This window comes from Ustilaginoidea virens, chromosome 6 (assembly GCF_000687475.1).
Source record: "Ustilaginoidea virens chromosome 6, complete sequence".
Lineage (NCBI taxonomy): Eukaryota > Fungi > Ascomycota > Sordariomycetes > Hypocreales > Clavicipitaceae > Ustilaginoidea > Ustilaginoidea virens.
The window spans coordinates 1124768-1143678 of record NC_057321.1 but is presented as its reverse complement, the minus strand read 5'-3'; the positions used below and the strand labels follow the sequence as shown (position 1 = coordinate 1143678).

At 60.9% G+C, this 18911-nt stretch overlaps 7 protein-coding genes across 7 annotated transcripts; 4 read left to right on the top strand and 3 right to left on the bottom strand.

Moving 5' to 3' along the window:
• Positions 1–445: 445 nt before the first annotated feature.
• UV8b_07237 (uncharacterized protein) lies at positions 446–2819 on the top strand (the record flags this gene model as incomplete). The annotated part of the gene is made up of 5 exons (XM_043144734.1): positions 446–607; positions 680–1132; positions 1205–2049; positions 2161–2356; positions 2439–2819. The coding sequence occupies 5 exons, from the start codon at positions 446–448 to the stop codon at positions 2817–2819; spliced, it is 2037 nt and encodes a 678-aa protein (XP_043000669.1).
• A 918-nt stretch (positions 2820–3737) lies between these two features.
• UV8b_07236 (uncharacterized protein) lies at positions 3738–5462 on the top strand (the record flags this gene model as incomplete). The annotated part of the gene is made up of 1 exon (XM_043144733.1): positions 3738–5462. The coding sequence occupies one exon, from the start codon at positions 3738–3740 to the stop codon at positions 5460–5462; it is 1725 nt and encodes a 574-aa protein (XP_043000668.1).
• A 428-nt stretch (positions 5463–5890) lies between these two features.
• Positions 5891–8373, bottom strand: UV8b_07235 (uncharacterized protein; the record flags this gene model as incomplete). Its single annotated transcript, XM_043144732.1, has 3 exons — positions 5891–8082; positions 8146–8282; positions 8360–8373. The coding sequence occupies 3 exons, from the start codon at positions 8371–8373 to the stop codon at positions 5891–5893; spliced, it is 2343 nt and encodes a 780-aa protein (XP_043000667.1).
• Positions 8374–8837: 464 nt separating this feature from the next.
• UV8b_07234 (uncharacterized protein) lies at positions 8838–10602 on the top strand (the record flags this gene model as incomplete). The annotated part of the gene is made up of 2 exons (XM_043144731.1): positions 8838–9250; positions 9321–10602. 2 exons carry the CDS (start codon positions 8838–8840, stop codon positions 10600–10602), a joined length of 1695 nt encoding a protein of 564 aa, XP_043000666.1.
• Positions 10603–11079: 477 nt separating this feature from the next.
• UV8b_07233 (uncharacterized protein) lies at positions 11080–12693 on the top strand (the record flags this gene model as incomplete). Its single annotated transcript, XM_043144730.1, has 1 exon — positions 11080–12693. The coding sequence occupies one exon, from the start codon at positions 11080–11082 to the stop codon at positions 12691–12693; it is 1614 nt and encodes a 537-aa protein (XP_043000665.1).
• A 366-nt stretch (positions 12694–13059) lies between these two features.
• UV8b_07232 (uncharacterized protein) lies at positions 13060–14529 on the bottom strand (the record flags this gene model as incomplete). The annotated part of the gene is made up of 1 exon (XM_043144729.1): positions 13060–14529. One exon carries the CDS (start codon positions 14527–14529, stop codon positions 13060–13062), a length of 1470 nt encoding a protein of 489 aa, XP_043000664.1.
• A 1360-nt stretch (positions 14530–15889) lies between these two features.
• Positions 15890–18138, bottom strand: UV8b_07231 (uncharacterized protein; the record flags this gene model as incomplete). Its single annotated transcript, XM_043144728.1, has 4 exons — positions 15890–16277; positions 16411–16792; positions 16883–17182; positions 17271–18138. 4 exons carry the CDS (start codon positions 18136–18138, stop codon positions 15890–15892), a joined length of 1938 nt encoding a protein of 645 aa, XP_043000663.1.
• Between the last annotated feature and the right edge of the window lie 773 nt (positions 18139–18911).

Below are 18911 nucleotides of genomic sequence, written 5' to 3'. Positions count from 1 at the left end.
AAAAAAAAGGAGACAAATGGCCCTGACAGCCCATTAAGCATGACAGTTTGAGCCGCCACACCGTGAAATTCGAAAACGCCGCAGCGGAGAGTGAGGAGATTTCTTGCTGTCGACGGAGTGGATGCTGCTTCGGGGGAGGGGAAAATAGCCGATTACAAACTGTCCCCGGCTCTACGTTTCTGCTCCTTGTTTCGCGCTTCGCTCTGGTCCTTGTCTACCCTTCCCTTTCTTCCCAGGAACCAGACTGGTTGCCTTGGGGAAGGCGGCCGACTCGGGGGTTCAGGTCTGGAATTATCGGTGCCTCGTTCCAGAGTCACTCCCTTCTTCGACTGGCACGGCATGCGTCGTCATAGTTGTTCATAAAAATCAAGATTCAAAGATACATATATCCCAGACAACTTTCTTTTAAACCAAAAAGAAAAAAAACCCCCCCCCCCCAAAAAAAATGGCGTCAGAAGCCGACGAGGTTGCGGAGGATTACCGTCATGCTCTCGAAGATCTCTCTTCCAACATGAGATTTGAAATCAGCAACTTGACGGTGATTGCGCGCGAGAACACGGAACATGCCCTGGCCATTGCCGAAGTTTTGCAGCAGCATATTCTAAAGGTACCACTGATTCCATCACGGCGCCATCATTGCCACCAAGCTGTCGAACATGTGCTAACAACTGCTGTTCAGGCACCCCCAAGCAAAAAGCTACCGTCCCTCTACGTTTTGGATTCCATTGTGAAAAACGTCGGAACACCGTACACGCTATATTTTGGCCGGAACTTGTTCAAAACCTTTATGGAATCCTATGCCGTCGTGGACGGTAATGTGCGCAGAAAGATGGAAGAAATGCTCAAGACATGGAAAGATCCCGTGCCAGGATCCATGGACACACGGCCAGTCTTTTCCCACGAACTGGTTCGCCCGATAGAGAATGCCCTCATGAAAGCCAGGGCGGCAACGATGCCTCAACAAGGCCCGATCCCTGGACGACCTCGATCCTCCTTGTTGCCTCACAGAGATACCCCTACACCGCCAGGAACGCGAGGGCCAAACGGCCCGCCCGGCCCTTATCCTCCGCAGTTCGCCTACCCCAACGGTGGTCGACCGGGTGATCCGGTTCCCTATCACGCACAACCACAGGTACGTCGTCGCTCCTCTCCCCCCCCACCAGCTGACTATGGGCTTTGGACTAATCGTTTGGTGACGCGACAGTATTCCGGAATCCTTCCAACCCCTCAACTGCATGGGTCTACCCCGGCCATCTTCCAACCACCTCTTGCTGGACCGTATGGGTCTATAGGGGCAAGGGCATTGGCTGGAGTAAGCGTAGAAACACTGAGTAATGACATTCAGAATTTGATTGTTGCCGCCAAGGCAGAGTTCACTCAGAACCCACATGATGCTAGTATTCAAAACAGACTAAGAGCTCTGCTCGATCTTCAAGGGCTTGTGCAACGCGCTAGCTTGCCTCCCGATCAGCTTGAGCTCATCAAGAACAAAGTAACTGAACTTGCTGCCGTGACGAGGAAGGCCCCATCATCTCATACCCTCCTCGCTCCAGTTCCAGCATACATGGCGCCTTTAAGCCAGCCAGCACCACCACCAGCACCACCACCACCTCACTCTGCATCTGTAACCCCAAACCCAGTGTCAGCGACGGAGCCGAAGCCTCAGATTACCCTCGACTCTCTCTTGGGCCCGGGAGCCATGGCAGCGTTGATGGCGAGGCACGCAGCGGCGTCGCATAGCGCAACATCTACACCACCTATACCGGACGCATCTGTCCGATCGTCGACTTCTCTGCAGACGCAAGCGCCCAAACCGGCGTCTTCAACCCCAAAGGCTTTGTTGGAGCAACTGCGGCAAGCTGGCATGCTCCCGTCTAGTGCGCCAGCGAAACCGGCACCGCCAGCGGCCGCTCCTCCCGTCACGCCTCAACCAATCTTGCCGCCGAACATCACCAGCATATTAGCTTCAGCCAAAGCAGCAGCAGTTAGCCAGCAGGGCTTCGGTGGCGTCAGCACAGGCTCGATAAACGAAGCTGCGTTGAAGCAGCAGTGAGTGTCCCCCCCCCTCTTGCCCCCCCTTGAAGAATCAGAAGAAAAAGAAGGGAAAGAACAAGTGTAACCATTGAGGTGGTGTCATCGTAGCTGACATGCAAATCCAAGGCATCGCCCTGATGCTGTTGCGGCCCTTTATGATAATCTTGGACCTCCATGCACACAGTGTGGCCGCCGGTTCAAGACTGACGAGCAGGGGAAAAGGAGGAAAACGGCTCACATGGACTGGCATTTCCGCGTTCACCAACGAACTACCGAAGCCGAGAAGAGAGGCACGCACCGGAGCTGGTACGTGGATCATCAGGTACGTTTGGGATGCTTTCTCTTCAGCCAAGGGTAATCCGCAAAGCACTTTAGGTGCCAGCGTGACTAACACGTGCGCTTAGGAATGGCTCCGCTCCCGTGAGATTGTGGACTCGGATCACGTCGCACCGCCGGATGAGGGACGGGAGCAGACGGCGGAGGATGAAGGCGAACCGCAGTACATCCCGGTACCCGATCCGTCCAGGGGCATCAGCAACGTGTGCCCGATTTGCCAGGAGAAGTTTGAGAACAAGTGGCTCGACACGGCGCAGGAGTGGGTTTGGCTTGACGCGATCCTAGTCGGCAACAGGGCGTTTCACGCCTCTTGCCATGCCGAGGCAGCAAGGGACCGCGAGGGCACCCCGGGCTTCCCTCGAAGGACTCCAGAGCCCGTTCTAGGCAAAAGGAAGGCCGACAGCAGCATTTCATCAGTCAAGGTTCGAACACTGAAGACGTCGGTCTAGCAGGAGGCATCGGCATTCGGCGGGACGCGGCACATATACGACAAGACTTAGGCACACGGCATCTGGCACCTGTCAAAGACGGCATCAAAACACACCGGGTGGGGATACTGGGTTGGGCATGCATCACGGCGTTTTGGGATTGCTCTGGAGAAGAGGGGTTTTGGTATCCGGGCCCGCGCGGTTGAAGTGATGCGACGGACGTGGACAGGAGGGGAGCTGCCGACAAAGGAACAAGGGAGCCAAGGGGGGGTCCGGTTGACTTGGGAGATAAAGTGGCATCTTTTCATCTCATCGACAGCATGGAGTGAGTGCCTGCCGTCTTTGCGCACGAACCGACGTGTTCCGGCGGGCGACGTTGATGTTGTTGCGTTGTAGAGGAAGATGACTGCGAATAAGCCAGAGTTTACCGAGCATTCGGGGTCCCCTAGCAGCTAGCAGCTAAAGTTTGCCCGGGAGATTTTCAAACGTCGAGTTTGTTTTGCGTTTCGTAAATGGCAAGCCAACGGGGCCAGCGCAGCGCGTCAAAGTTTGAGCACACCGGAGCTGCGTCTGCGGCTCAGCCCGGCGTGTTCGTAGCGTGCAGATTGCCGGGGCCCACAGCGCGTCATGGCCGGCACTCGAGCTGGGCTTGACCGCCCGGCAAGCGCGAGGCGCGAAGCGCGACCCGCGAAATTCGAGCCAGCTCAGCTTGCCTGCTTGCCTGCTTGCTTGCTTGCTTGCTTGCTTCCCCCAACCAGAACTTTTAAAGGCACGAGTTCCCCTTTCCGCCGGCCAGCCAGCCGCAGTGTCGTCCCCCTGTCGCGCTTCCCGAGCCAACTTGCTCCCCGAATTTGCATAAAGTCCCCAGGCCCTTTCAAGTCAGCCAGCTCAATGACCACGGAAACCCGCTGCAGACCCCTCGTCAGCATCCATGGAACAATGGCGGTCGACTGCCCCATCTGCAACAAGCCCGTCAAGCCGACCGAAATAAACAGCCACATCGACTCGGGCTGCACGCTCTTCACGCTAGACAAGGAGCCTCGGCTGTCTTCGCCGCCGGCGTCGCAGGCCCGGGCCGGCGGGCCGACGCAGTCCTCGTCGTCGTCGTCGTCATCGTCGCAGCAGCAGCCGAAGCGCAGCGCCTCGGCATTCTTTTCCACCCCTGCTCGGAAAAAGATGCACGGCGACGGCAAGGGCCCGGCGACGGCCGCGGCCAGCAGGTCGTTCCCGCCGGTGACCGGAAAGAAGCGGTCTTTCGAAGAGGGCCCCGGCGGGGAAAAGGACGACGGCAGCTCGGGCGCGAACCCGCGCGCCGCCCGCGAGGACGGGGAGGACGTGGAGGATAACAAGGGCGCCGGCGCCGACGGCGTGCAGAGCGGCGGCCTGGCCGTCAAGCGGGCCAAGAAGCAGGCGTCGGTGCCGTTGGCGGAGCGGATGCGGCCGAGGACGCTGGACCAGGTGTGCGGCCAGGACCTGGTGGGCGAGAACGGGGTGCTCCGGTCGCTGATCGAGTCGGACCGGGTGCCGTCCATGATCCTGTGGGGCGCGTCGGGGACCGGCAAGACGACGATTGCGCGGTGCGTAGCCGGCATGGTGAGCGGGCGCTTCATCGAGCTGAGCGCGACGAGCGCCGGGGTGGCCGAGTGCCGGCGGCTCTTCCAGGAGGCGGCCGACGAGCTCGGCCGCAGCGGCAGGCGCACCGTCGTCTTCTGCGACGAGATCCACCGCTTCAGCAAGGCGCAGCAGGACGTGTTCCTGAAGCCGGTGGAGGCGGGCACCATCACCCTGATCGGGGCCACGACGGAGAACCCCTCGTTCAAGGTGGCCAGCGCGCTGCTGTCGAGGTGCCGCACCTTCACGCTCAAGCCGCTCAGCACCGGGGACGTTGTGGGCATCCTGGCGCGGGCGCGGGCGGCCGAGGCGCCGGCGCACCCGCCCGCGCCGCTGCTCGACGACGAGATGCTGGCGTACCTGGCGGCCTTTAGCGACGGCGACGCGCGCACGGCGCTCAACCTGCTCGAGCTGGCGCTGCCGCTGGCCTCGCGGGCGGGCGCGACGCGCGAGTCCGTCAAGGCGGCGCTGACCAAGACGCTCGTCTACGACCGCGGCGGCGACCAGCACTACGACTCCATCTCGGCCTTCCACAAGTCGGTGCGCGGGGGCGACGCCGACGCCGCGCTGTACTACCTCGCGCGGATGCTGCAGTCGGGCGAGGACCCGCTCTTCGTGGCCCGGCGCATGGTCGTCATCGCCTCCGAGGACGTCGGGCTCGCCGACAACTCCCTGCTGCCGCTCGCCACGGCCGCCTTCACCGCCGCCCAGCAGATCGGCATGCCCGAGGCCCGCGTGCCCCTGGCCCACTGCGCCATCGCCCTGTGCCGCGCCCCCAAGAGCGTCCGCGCCTACCGCTCGCTCAACAACGCCTACGCGGCCCTGCGCGAGCCCGGCGTCGCGGCCCTGCCCATCCCGCTGCACCTGCGCAACGCGCCCACCCGCCTGATGCGCGACATGGGATGCGGCGCCGACTACAAGTACCCGCCCAACTACCGCGACGGGAGGGTCTCCCAGACCTACCTGCCCCCGGAGCTGGCAGGCCGGAGGTTTCTCGAGGACAGGGACCTGGGCACCGAGATCGATCCCGACGTGCAGATGGATGAGGGCTGAGGGCGTCCGGCTGGTGAAAAGGGAAAAAAAAAAGGGGGGGAGGAGGAGGAGGAGGAAGGGAAGGGACACAAGGGACATGGGCGGAATTTCGCATTGACGGGCGTTGGGACACAGGGAGCATCGGCTTGGCATTCTTGGATTCTTGGACAATGGATAGATAGATCATGTACAGTACATGGCAGCGAGCACGGAGCTCGCGGCACTCGACGACGGGGTTGGGCCTGACTCACGCCGCCCAAGTTGATGCTGTAAGATATGCATGCTCACTGCTCTTTCGACCCACGTGCCTCGCTACACGAACATGCTGGCAGGGCATTCAGCCATGGCGGTGAAGACACACGTCACTCTCGGGCCAGTCCTGCGTGCTCATCATGTTTATACCATGTTCATTTACTAATGTACATTGCGCGCCGACGAGTGCCCCTGCTCTACCTGTCGTCTGCCGTCAGATCTATAATGGAGACGTCGCTCCAGCGCACGCCGGTGCTCCTGCTTCCTCCCGCGGCGGACTGGCCATCGCCTTGCTCCGCGTCCGGCCTCGCCTCGTCGAAAATGCCGTCGCTGGAGATGAGCGCCTTGGCAGCCGTTTCCCTCGGCAAGGAGGTGTTGCCGCCAGACCTGTTTTCTGCGCTGCTGGGTGTGTTTCGAGAAGAAGCCTGCTTCTTCAGAGGGTTTTTCTGCAGGATTGCCGAGAGGGGTTCGAGATCAGAGTCACTGTCCAGGTGCGACGACGCGCCTTCTCCTGGGGGAGATGCTGCCGCTGGGACTGCTGCAGGTTTCCCGACAAAGGCGTCCAGGGACGATTGCTTCAGGCCGGCCGCAGATTTGGGCTGAGCCTTTGGGCTTTGCTGCAGCCGAGGTCGAGGCTGAGGCTGTCGGCGCGGTCGGGGCTGTTGCCCGGGCGGGGCGGGACTCAACTCTTGAGGGCTGCTAGCCGCATGAATAATGGACCGTATTGACCGAGGCATCTCAGCGGGTTGAGGACGCCGAGGAGCTCTGCTCGAGGCGTGCCTGGGAGGCGAGGAACAAAGGGGCGGTGGAGGAGAGGCGCGGCTTGCCGGGCTAGATGGGATGTGAATCGTCTCTGGTCGCTTATGGGCTTGACGAGATCTAGGCGGGACTGGTGAGCTGCCGATTACCTGAAGCGCTGGCATCTTGACCGGGCTCCTCGCGGGCGAGAACGAGGACTGCTTACTTGGGATCGAGGGGTTTGCGGCGCCGACAGGGCTAGGGCTGCTGGTCCGGGGGGCGGTGCCCCGGCCGAGCCCCGTCTGCTGAGACAGGCCCTCGCTGGCGGGAGCCTTTGTGGTGCGGACGTATCTGTCAAGCGAGCCGTGAGGCATGTCGGACGCTTTTCTCGTGGCCGCCTTGGCAGCTCCAGCCCTCTTCTTGGCAGGGGACCGTGGCGTCATCTTGAAGCTCTGCCTGTCCTGCCACGCCTGAAAAGCGTCCGAGGCAGACTTCTTGACCAGGCCCTCGAGCACCCAGGCCAGGTCCGGCTTGGTGACGTCAAACAGCTTCGGGGTGCTGGCGGGGACTTCCTCCGAAGCGTCGAGTCCGTCAAACTCTTCGTCGCTGTTCAGCGCCAGCCCGTTGCGGTCGTAGCTGATGACCTCGTCCGCTTCCCGGGCCAGGTCGACGGGCACGACCTCCTCGGGTATGTACGCTACGCGAAGCTCTGGGGTGCCGTCGGTGCTAAAGTGTGTCCGCCGGCCAGAGATGCGCTTAACGTGATGGCCGTTTACCGTCTCAGACATCTTCTGCACCAGTACGGCTTGGCCTAGGACGCGGATGAACTTGATGGCGCCTATGCGGTAGTCCCAGTTGAACGTCTCGCGCGTGAATTCGCGCAAGGCCTCGATCTGCAGCGGCGTCTTCTGCTCCAGCCTCTGCTGTATGCTGGGCATGATGGACTCTGGTGGCGACACAACCGGATGGGTGTAGTATCCCAGCACGTCGAGGTTGGGGAAATCCTGCGGGATCGTCAGGGCCTTGTGCTTGGTCCGAAAGTGCCCGCTTTCGTTGGTATGAAGCTCGTGCATCAGGCCTTGTCGCCAGGCCTGGATGCCGACCTTGTCAGACGCCTTCAGGCGGCAAACCGACCTGCCAAAGCCTGCCTTGGCTGCCTCGCACGCCACCTTGACGCCGCAGCCCGGTATGCCGTCTGGAAGGTAATCGCCCCCGCTCATCAGCGCGACCAGCACCATGCCCTCGCGGTCGAGGCCCAGGTCCCCCAACGCCATGTCGTCGACGTCGTACAGCGACACGTGGGTCGGCGTCTTTGACGTCTTGCCCTCGGATGACCAGTTTCGCAGGGTTTTTGTGCATCCAAACATTATGGTGTCGACGTCGTCGCTGAGGACAGCGTCCACCACTCCATGCTGCTGCAGCAAAGCACATTCTGCCTCGGCCTCGCCCGGCGCATCGTGGATGGGGAAGCCGAACAGCCGTATGAGCCGCTTCGCCATTGCCGTGGCCACGCCGTCGCCGCGGCCTGATCGTTTGCCTCGCTTGAACACGGGCTTGTTGGGGCCATCGAATACGAAGATTGGTTGGATGGGAGTGCCCAGCAGGCGGACCAGACGGTAGAAGAGAGTGCGGATGGCGGGATTGGTGCCGCCTGCAACACAACACACACATTAGCAAGAGGCTGCGCGACGACGGCGGTGATTCAAAAAAATACCTCGCGCTGCTTGGGTCTGGAATTGCCATATTGCAATGTCGATGGCGATGCGATACGGCCGGTTTTGGGACTCGAGGCTATCGGCTGCCAACTTGGACAGGGAGACGCGCTTGCCCTGGCCGAGCTCCCGATGAAGGCTGCAAACGATTGCTTGTCAGTAAGTTGGCCCGAGAAGAGGAATGGGGGAGCACGAGGAGACAGGGGGCATCATTACCCTTTGATGCCCATTTCGGGCAGAGTTGGTACCGTAGTGATCCAGACTTGCGCGGTTGGGAAAGTGATCCAGGGAAGCAGGAGTTTTGTCTGTCTCTTGTACTCCCGTACTTTCGCATTTCACACGGCCCAACGGCCATTGGCCGGTCAATGACGATGACGATGCCGCTTGCCTGTCCGGTTGACGGTCGGTTCACAGTTGAGTGTGTCACCTGCATGCAACCATGTGAATGGGAAGGGGAAGGGGAAGGGTTCGGGCCTGGCGCCTGATAGACCGATGCAGCGGCTTAGTTGCATCCGGGGCGTCAACCTTGACACCCTCTAAACGCATAAACTCGTCGACATCTTGTCCGGCAACCAAGTCGTTTTGCTGCCGCAACGGCTGGCTGGATGACTGCCAATTGCCAATTCAAATTGGCCCCGGGCGATGAGATAACGTTGGTCGTCTGCCTGGGTATACAGATGAACCCTTTGCAGCAATGTCATCCAGTGCAGGCGCCACGCTTGCCCACAGGAGCGTGGCCAGCATTCGGTCCTCGACGCCACGGGCCTCGGCTGGCTCTTCAACGCCAAACACGCCACCCAGGTTGATCACGTCGTCATTTGGCTCGCCATCCACGATCCGCGCCGACGATGAATTCATCCTGCTAGAGATAGGCTCGCGCTATCTTCGCGCGGGGTTTGCTGGCGACTCGTTGCCCAAGGCGTGCCTGGCCTGCGGACCCGAACGGCAGAGGCGGGTGGGCGACTTTCGGGCCTGGCTGCTGCCGCGGCCGAGCAACTCTGCCAAATGGGCCACTGATCACGAGCTGTGGCGCCACGACTTGCGAGACGTCGACTTGGGACTTTTTGCGGACAAGCTGGATGGTTTGTTGCGAGATGCCTTCACAAGGTACTGCCTGCCAACCGCAGGAATCGACAAGAGTCCACAGAGCCACATGTTGATTGATGCCGATTCCCAGATTCCTGCTCATCGATTCCCGGCCAAGAAGGGTCGGGGTCGTTTTAGATCCTGCTGTGCCAGTCCCCCTGTTGTCCGCAGTTCTAGACACGCTGTTTCGCAGATTTCAAACCCCCATCGTTTCTCTCATGTCGATACCGACCATGGTCGCCGCTGGAGCTGGAGTGCGTTCTGCGCTGGTCATAGACATGGGCTGGAACGAGACGGTCGTGACGAGTGTGTACGAATACCGGGAGGTCAAGAGCACGCGGTCCGTCAGGGGCGGCAAGAGCCTCCTTGAAGAGGTTTACGGGCTGCTCCAGGGCCTGATGCCGGACGCGGGGGACGACGACGAATCCGGCACCAGGGCAGTCTCGTTTGAAGAATGCGAAGACATCGTATGCCGGTTAATGTGGTGCCGCCCATCGGCCTTCAAGTCAAGCCAGCGACAATCGACCCAGCTGGACACGGTTCAGGAGCAAGACGAAACCGAGGCGGAACCGAGCCAACCAAGCGGTATTGCCGAGGTTCCTCTGCGATCCACGGACCCCCCGTCGACGGTGCATATACCTTTGCACAAACTTGCCGACGTCTGCGACGACGCCTTTTTCGATCCCTCGGCGGATCGGGCTGCGTTTGACGACCACGAGCTGCCCGTGCACTGGCTGGTCTATCGCCACCTCTTGCAGCTGCCGGTGGATGTACGAGCTACCTGCATGTCACGGACAACTTTTACGGGGGGTTGCTCACGTATTCTGGGCATCAGGGAGAGGATAATGGACGAGCTGACCAGCCTCGTAGACCAAAGGGGATGGGAGGCCGTCTTTGGCAAAAGCGTCGAGCAGCTACGCAGCAACCAAAAGAAGCACACGAGGGCAAGCACGCAGAGATGCAGCACCTCGTCCGCTGCCACGTGTGAATCCGGCGGCGGCGGCGGCGGCGGCGGCGGCGACGAGTCTGACGGGCCTGGCTCCGATGAAGACGCCGCAGAGTCCCACCAAGATGCGACGGAAGCCAAGATTGCCAGGAATCGCCCGGGTTTCCAACAACTCCAGGGGCAGCTAAGGGCCATCGACTCACTGGGGCCGTGGACAGGGGCAAGCCTGCTGTGTCAGCTGAGAATTCCCGCCATGGCCATGGTGGACAGAGAGCTCTGGCTGCAGCAAGGGGCCAACGGGGCGGGCCATCCTGGCGAGGTGGATGTCAAGGCTCAGCAACGGCTAAGCATGGGAGCGAGCAATCTGATACGAGGCAGCGGAGGTCATCATACCAACTGGACCCTGGGCGTATGGGGAACCTTGTAGATGCGATGGACGGGACACATGGCAAGTGGGAAAGGCGCGCGGAGACGGACGGACTACGACGAAAAGCCCAAGTTGAACGGGATGGCATTGAGTCTGCCATGCCAAGGTACACCTGGCGGATGTAAAATGCACAGGGGTGCAGCGACATGATTATGATATGTATGTAATATGTTTGGGCCTCGGGCCCTTCACCTTCCGCCTCTTTCCTTTTTTTTTCTTACTTCTGCTACTTCTTTTTTTCTCGGGAATGTTTTTGTCTTTTTTTATTTTGTTGAAAGCGCGCAGATGCAGTCAGTGACTCGCACCGTTTACATATACGGTTCGGCTAATTGCATCAGCAGCTACAGGGGTCCAGCCCAAGCTCTCCTGCCCCCCCCCCAAAGCCTTGACCGGGTTGACTCTTCATGACAGCCGTCAGTCAATGCCGGCAAGCTTCTTCTCCCAAAACCGCACCAAGCTTGACCTCGAGGCGGGAAAATGAAACGAGGCCTGGCGTGCCTGCGCTGTCGGGCAGCAGCATGGACGCCCCCGCCAGCAACAGCAGCATCAGCATCAGCAGCAGCATCAGCAGCAGCAGCAGCAGCAGCTCCGTCGCGCGCGTTTGCAGACCACAGGCGGCCGCCGACGGCCCCCAAGCCCATCATCGACATCAAGCACATCCGCCAAAACCCGCAGCTGTACGAGCAGACGTGCGTGGAGCGCAACTACAAGCGGCAGGCGCAGAACCCGGCCAAGATCCTGCAGCTGCACTCCCGATGGCAGGACCTGCAGCGGCAGGGCCGGTCGCTCCGCGAGCGGTCGAACCTGCTGCGCAAGTTCCTCGCCAACCCGGCCACGAGCAGCGGGGACGACGACCTGGCCGACATACGCGCCATGAGCAGGGAGCAGGTGGTGGAGCAGGCCAGGGAGCTCAAGGGCCAGCTGGCCGTGATCGAGAGGGGCGAGGCGGACGCGGCGGCCGAGATGGAGGCGCTGGCGCTGGAGATGCCCAACCTCACCAGCCGGGACACGCCGCGGGGGGGCGAGGCCCGCCTTCTGGGCTGCATCAACGAGGCGCCGCCGGCGGTTGACGACGCCGCTGCGGCGTCGGCGTCGGCATCGGCATCGGCATCGGCATCGGCATCGGCGCAGGAGACGCCGGCGTGGCGGTCGCACGTGCACATCGGGTCCGAGCTGGGGCTGCTGGACTTTTCCGGCGCGGCCACCGCCTCGGGCTGGGGGTGGTACTACCTGCTCGGGGAGGCGGCGCAGCTCGAGCAGGCGCTGGTGCAGTACGCGCTCGCCGTGGCCGCCCGGCGCGGGTGGACGCCGGTGTCGCCGCCGACCATGGTGTACAGCCACATCGGCGCCGCGTGCGGGTTCCAGCCGCGCGACCACCACGGCGAGCAGCAGGTCTACACGGTGGCCCAGTCGGCGGCGGACGCGGCGCGCGGCGCGCCCCCCATGTGCCTGGCCGGCACGTCGGAGATCCCCCTCGCGGGCATGAAGGCCGACGCGACCATCGACCCGGAGGACCTGCCGCTCAAGCGCGTCGCCGTGTCGCGGTGCTACCGCGCCGAGGCGGGCGCGCGCGGCGCCGACGCCAAGGGCCTGTTCCGCGTGCACGAGTTCACAAAGGTCGAGCTGTTTGCCTGGACGGCGCCCGACGACGCGCGCGCCCGCCTCGTCTTCGACGAGGTGCTCGGCCTGCAGGCCGAGATTGCGCGCTCGCTCGGCCTGCGCTGCCGCGTGCTGGAGATGCCCGCCGCGGACCTGGGCGCCTCGGCCGCCCGCAAGGTCGACACCGAGGCCTGGTTCCCCAGCCGGCAGCACGTCAACGGCGGCTGGGGCGAGATCACCTCGGCCAGCATGTGCGCCGACTACCAGGCCCGGCGGCTGGCCACGCGGACCCGCGTCGACGGCGCCGTCACCTTCCCCTGGACGCTGAACGGCACCGCCCTGGCGGTCCCGCGCGTCCTGGCGGCGCTGCTGGAGGCCGGGTGGGACGAGGAGACGAGCTCCGTGGCCGTCCCGGAGGTCCTGCGGCCGTGGATGGACGGCAAGACGAGCATCGGCAGGACGGGGAGGAAGAGGGGTGCCGTGACGCTGTGAAGAGCGCGCGGCTGTGGTTGGTGAAGGGGGGAAAAAAAGAGGCTCTGCTCTGCTTTTTGGGGCCTTTTTTTCATGTATCAAAACACCCTTTGTACAAGACTGTATAACGGCGTAATCACACGATGCGTATTGTAGCAAATGTTTGCTTCACTACCCACCACATCTCATGCCAGACGCCAAAATCAGTCCAACCACCACGTCAATCACCACGTCAATCACCATGCCATCCACCATATCAACACCATGCCATCCATCATATCAATACCATGCCATCCACCATATCAACACCATGCCATCCATCATATCAATACCATGCCATCCACCATATCAGCACCATGCCATCCACCATGCAACCACATCGCCCCGTCACGCAACCCGCCGCTTCCCCTCGCCAGGCCTCCTCCCAAAGACCAGCCCCGGATCCCCCCTCCATCTGTAATACCCGCTCATCTTCTTCAGCGCGCCGCTCCACCCCAGCCGGCCTCTCCTCCACCCGCTCCCCTCGGACCCGGCCGCCCACCCCTGAACGAAGTAGCTCGCCGACTGCAACGGCAACGGCAACGGCAACGGCAGCGGCAGCGGCAGCGGCAGCGGGGGTGCCTCGTCGTCGGCGTCGATCCTGAGCCACACCTCCGCCCAGCGCAGCTGGTCCGCGTAGATGACCAGCACGGCCAGCACGCTCGCCGCCAGGCTCGCCACCCAAAACACCCAGAACCGGGACCCCTGGGGCCCGTAGTCGCCCTCCATGCCCAGCACGCTCGCCACCACAGTCAGCGGCAGGAGCAGCCCGCCCAGATACGCTATACGGTCGAGGCTGCGCTGGTTGTCGGTCCTGGCCTCGGCCTCGGCCTCGGGCGCGGGCGCGGGCGCGGGCGCGTCGCCGTGCTGCTGCTGCCGCTGGGCTGCCAGCACCTCCGGCGGGGAGACGGCCCCGCGGAGCTGGGCGCGCAGGTGCAGCCGGCGGATCAGATCGCTCCATGCGGAGGGACCGGCTGCGTCGAGACGCGATCCCCCCCGGCGGGCGAGACGGCGCGCCTCGTCGAGGTTGGCCTCGAGCGAGAGCAGTGCTCGGAAGAGCGGCTCGTGCTGCTGGGCGGGGGGGTCGGCGCCCACGCCGCCCAGGTAGTCTGCCCAGCGGTCGTGGATGAGCTCGCCCAAGAGGTCCTCGAGGCGATCGTCGTCGTCGCCGCCAAGCGACGCCAGTTCCTGGAGGTCTTGCTCGAGCGACGAGGGTGTCGAGTGCGAGTGCGTGGTCGGCGCGGATGAGCGGCTGCGCGTCTCGGGCGGCTTGCTTTGCACGACGGCGGTGTTGGTGTTGCCGACGAGGAGGATGGGGGTGCCCGACCCGGTCCACACGCTCGCCCTGGATATCGCCACGGTCCGCGCCGAGTCCCTCCCGGCAGCAGCTACCTCGGGATACTCCCAGCACTGCCAGCTAGCATGCCGGCTCTGCGCCGTCCTCGGCCTGTACGGCTTCCCCGCCGCGTGGGCGTCGATAAAGGCGCCGTCCACGCCGGCCACGTCGCGCAGGGCGTCGCGCACACCCCCGTCCGCATGCGCAGTCCGCAAGATGAGGGCCCGGCACGGCCCGCCTGCTTTCATCTCCGCGCGGAGCTCTGCTACATCCGACAATGCATGCCTGCGCTGCCGAGTGCTCGCCAGGCCGGAAGACCACTCCAGCACGTATCCCGGCGAGGGCGAGACACTCGCAGCCGGTGGCGGAGGGCGCTCTCCACCACCGCGGGTCGGGCAGTCGTCATGGCGGCCGACGCTTTGGGATCTCGAGTACCGACGCAGACGTTGTTCTCGTGCCAGGTCTTCTGGGGTGGACTTCATGGCCGCGGTTTGTCCAAAGAAACGAATGACGGGAGTCTAGACGTCCACCTTGAATGCTTTGAAGCGTGTTAACGTGTTAACTCGGAGATCAGGAAAGGCGAGAGCGAAAAAAATCGAACGAGGAAGCAAAGTGACGGATGGGATTGCAAAGTGCGTGCATGCGCAAAGAAATATCAGGCAGAAAAAGTCCCAGGATCACTATCGTGCCGCTCTGCCGTGATGATCGTCTCCCCCAACCCGACCCGACGCGTAAACGCGGATGCGCACAAGACGCACCGCACCTGCCTCGCCCTCGGCAGTCACGCGAACGCTTTCCGCACTAAGCTCCCCATCTCCTGGACGACTGGCCGTGGTCTGGCGGGCGCAGAGCATGGGCTGGTTGGAGCCGCTCGAAGAGGTCAGATGTCGGGTCTGGGGGCGAGCCCGTGGTCATGCGCGTTTCTAGACCCCAACTACCTCGACTGCCTAATGCATCCCCCTCTTGCTGCGAGTTGCAGATGACCGACCATGTGTGCAGAACTCGCCAAACGGCGGGGTTGAGTCTCAAGTCTCGCGCTTACATGGCTCAGAGGCAGCCGGCATGTCGCTTTCATGGCCCTTGTTTCTTTTCATCTCCCCTTTGGGTGCGAGAAGGCAGGGAAATCAGCGAGCGCAGGAACAGAAAAGAAGGGGGAAACCAGAAACAAAGGTAAAGAAAAACGGGAAAGAAAGAAAGAAAACGAAACAAAGCAAAATAATATACCTGCTCCCTCTGGTAGGTGCAACGTCAATTCTCATTATCTGGTCACAGTTACATCAAACTTTGCTGTTGATACCCCTAGCCTATCCGTAAACGCCAGACTCAAGCCCAAGTTTGGGGGGGGGAGAAAGGAAAAAAAAGAAGGGAAGGAAAACAGAAATCAACAAACATACAAAGCACCGCTTCTTTCTATTGAAACCAACCCAGGCAAAAAAAAGAAAAAAAAAAAAAAAAGGGCGGAAACAAGCAGCAACCGGTGAGGCCGGCTGAAACAATGCCAGTGAGAAAACGTCACCAACAGCATTTTTTTCTTTTTTTTTCTTCTTTTTTTTTTTTTCTTTCTTCGCTGTGTGTAATGAATGCAATGCTGTCTTAGAACAAGAGACAGAGGACACGTCGCCTCCAGCCTCGGCAGGCTGACAGCAACGCCGAGAATGAGCAGCAAGTCCTTGCATGCAAAGCTGCACACCGTGCGCAAGCCTCCCAAAGACATGACGCACTGAATCAAGCAAAGTCATCGTCGCTCTCTTTTTCGACGAGGGGGCCGGAGGGGGGGCGAATGGCTCCGTGACAGCCTCGGCTGTCTCCGTCTCTGTGCGTCCGTAGGCAGCATCTTCATCTCTATGTAGAAACCCTGGCATTTTGCGGGGCGGCTGGATGGACCATATGTTGGTCATCGTCGCCGTCGTGATGCAGGGTGACGCTGTTGAACTCGCTGAAGGGATCATCCACCTCCGCTCCCGGCGTGGCCAGGCCGCTATCCAGAGGAACACCTTTGAGCCTAGACCCGCTAATGTCCACGCTCTCGCTCTCCTTTACATTGCGAAAGTTGACCGTGTCAGTTCCTTTCGTGGCGTGGGGGACTATGGGAGGTTTCATATGACGTATCAACGCCCACTGCGTCGTGCGGAAGAATGGATGCGCCTTGATGTCGGAGGCGCCAGCTCGAGCTCCTAACCTGCGGTTTTCATCCTTGATCAAGAGTTTTCGTATCAAAGACTTGCAGAGGCTGCGGCGTTTGAGTCATTAGCCCTCAAACAGTCCCCATGCCATGTTTGGTCAAGATCAAGAGGGGGAGAGAGGGAAACAAAAGGAAAGGAGAAGGCAACCAAAAAAGAAAAAAAAAAAAGAAAAAAACATACTTGGAAACCTGAGGCGCGCCGGCATGATCGGGAAAGGGAATGTCCTCCCGCAGAATATTGGCAAATGTTGCGTTCCTATTCTTGCCTTTGAACGGCGTCGTGCCATACAGCATCTCATAGACGAGAATGCCAAGGGTCCACCAGTCGACAGCGCTCGTGTGCCCGCTTCCCTTGATAACCTCGGGGGCAATGTATTCCTCGGTGCCGACAAACGAGTTGGTCCGGAAATTGGCGATGCATGACCTTGTATCAATCGTGGGCAGAGCATCTGTCCTAGCACCATTCTTGCCAACAATCATTGTGGGTTTGCCGCCGGGATCGGATTGCTTGGACAAGTCAAAGTCTGAGAGCATGATGTGACCAGATTGATGGAGCAGGATGTCTAGCACTCAGTCAGCCAACCCTCGTTTGTTCATTGCACGCAAATTCGACGCGGACGAGACGAAAACACTTGCTGCCGGGCACTTCTTACTTTCCGGTTTAAGATCACGGTAGATGAAGCCCATGAGATGGAGGTACTCCAGGGCGGCAGTGACTTCGGCAGCGTAAAAGCGAGCATCATCCTCGGCAATGCATTTCCCGGGGCGGGTTTGCAGCGCCCTGAAGAACTCTCCTCCACTGCAGTACTCCATGCACAGATACAAGTGGTCCTCTGACTGGAACGAGTGATACAAGGTGACGATGAAGGGGTGGTTGCTGGTTGCCAGAATCTCTTGTTCCGCCAATGCTCGCTTGATCTTGTTCCGCTTGATCATCTCCTTCTTGCTCAACACTGCGGGCCAAAAACGGGGTTAGATACGAGCTGAGCTGTCTTTGCCATTGTTTCGTTTTTTTGCCACCTGGGCGGATGCTACACATACCCTTCATGGCGTAGAGCCTGCTGCTCTTCTTTTCTCTGACCAAGTACACCTTGCCAACATCGCCCTTTCCGATGAGCTTGATCTTGTCAAAGCTTGACGGGCCAACTTCGACATTGCGCACTTTGATGGAATTGGAGCTGTACGTTCGCCGGAAAGCGAGAGAGGTGATGGGAGCTGGCAAGGCCGACAAGACGTCCTCGCTGGTTTTAAGCTGCAGCTCAACCTTGGACGACTCGGAGTTTGCCTTGGTCAGCGAAGCGGAGCCTGCGGCGGCACCGTTGATGATGAGGGGATCTTTGCCAAGCTCTGCGGTGGCGGGCCGCTCGCTGTTGGGTAGCGGAGGGACGGCTTCGGCTGCTACGCTGCTGACAAACAGGCCTTGAGCATTGGGGGCACTAGCAACCCTCCGCAGGCGACGAGCCAACTCCTCCTTGGTTTCGCTGGTGGCCTGATCTACCGGTAGACCATCAGGACCGCAAACCTTCAGGTCGGGGGTGTCGGGAGGGCTGGGTGGCACGGAGCCTTCGTTGTGATGTCGCAGGCCGGGCTGGCCCTGGTGGGCAAAGTAGGGATTGGCGTGGGCGGTTGGGCTCATGGCCTCCTCGAGCTGGTTGCCTTCGCTGGCAACGGTGTGGGCGCGGAGTCGGCCGACGGTGTTGCTGAAGAACTTTGTGTGACGAGAGGGTTTGGGGCCGGAGAGATCGGAGCCAGCGGCATGAGCAGAGAGCGACGAGACAGAAGCATTGTTGTGAGAGGTGGTCTTGTCCTTGTCGCTGCTGCTGCTCGTGGCGCTGTTCATTCGAAAGAAGTTGCGTAGGCGGTGGCTCACCTGGCCGGCAGAGGAGCCATTCGACTTGGAGGGAGGCATGATTGAACGATGTATGGTTTGGAGGGGGGCGGTGGTTTGAACGGCAGGTGCTTGAGATGTGTCGTGTCGTTTTGTTGGTCGGTACAGTCAATCAGTCAATCAGTCAATCGCGGCCATGGTCCAATCGTGGTTTCGGGGTCAAAGGGCCGGAAAAAAGAAAAAAAGGACAGACGAGGTTACGCTGGGGGGGACGGCAGACTGTGGTTCCCGGTTGAGGAAGAAATAGAAGGGGATTGATTGATGAGTTTGGGGATGTAGCAGCACCGGTGGTCACTGGTTGACTGAGAAGAGTGAGGGGGGTTAGTGGCTGAGAGGAACGTGAACGGATGGGGGTGGCAGGCTGGCTGGCAGCCGGGGGCAGGTGGTGGTGATGCGGCCTGGGCCCAGCGAGAGCGGCGGACGAGCAGGACGAGCCAGCATTACGTGAAGGCACTGGGGAATGGGGAACGGAGAATGGAGAATGGAGAATGGAGAATGGCGTACGGGCTAGTGGTGTCCACTGTATCAATCCGCCGACCACGTACGACGTACCACGCGCAGCGCCCACGGTGCTTCTCGAAGAGTTCAATGTTATGTGCATCATACCTACGGCAGCTATGTAGCAGGTGCCAGTTGGTGCCAGGTGGTGCCAGGAAGTACCAGTGGGGGTCAACAAGTGCTCGTTCACGTTCCTGCCAGAACAGGCACAAAGCGCATGGCTGGCGAGTCACGTCACCTGTCACTTGTTGGGCTTGTCTGAGGCAGCATGACTATAGGTACCTACCTTAGTAGGT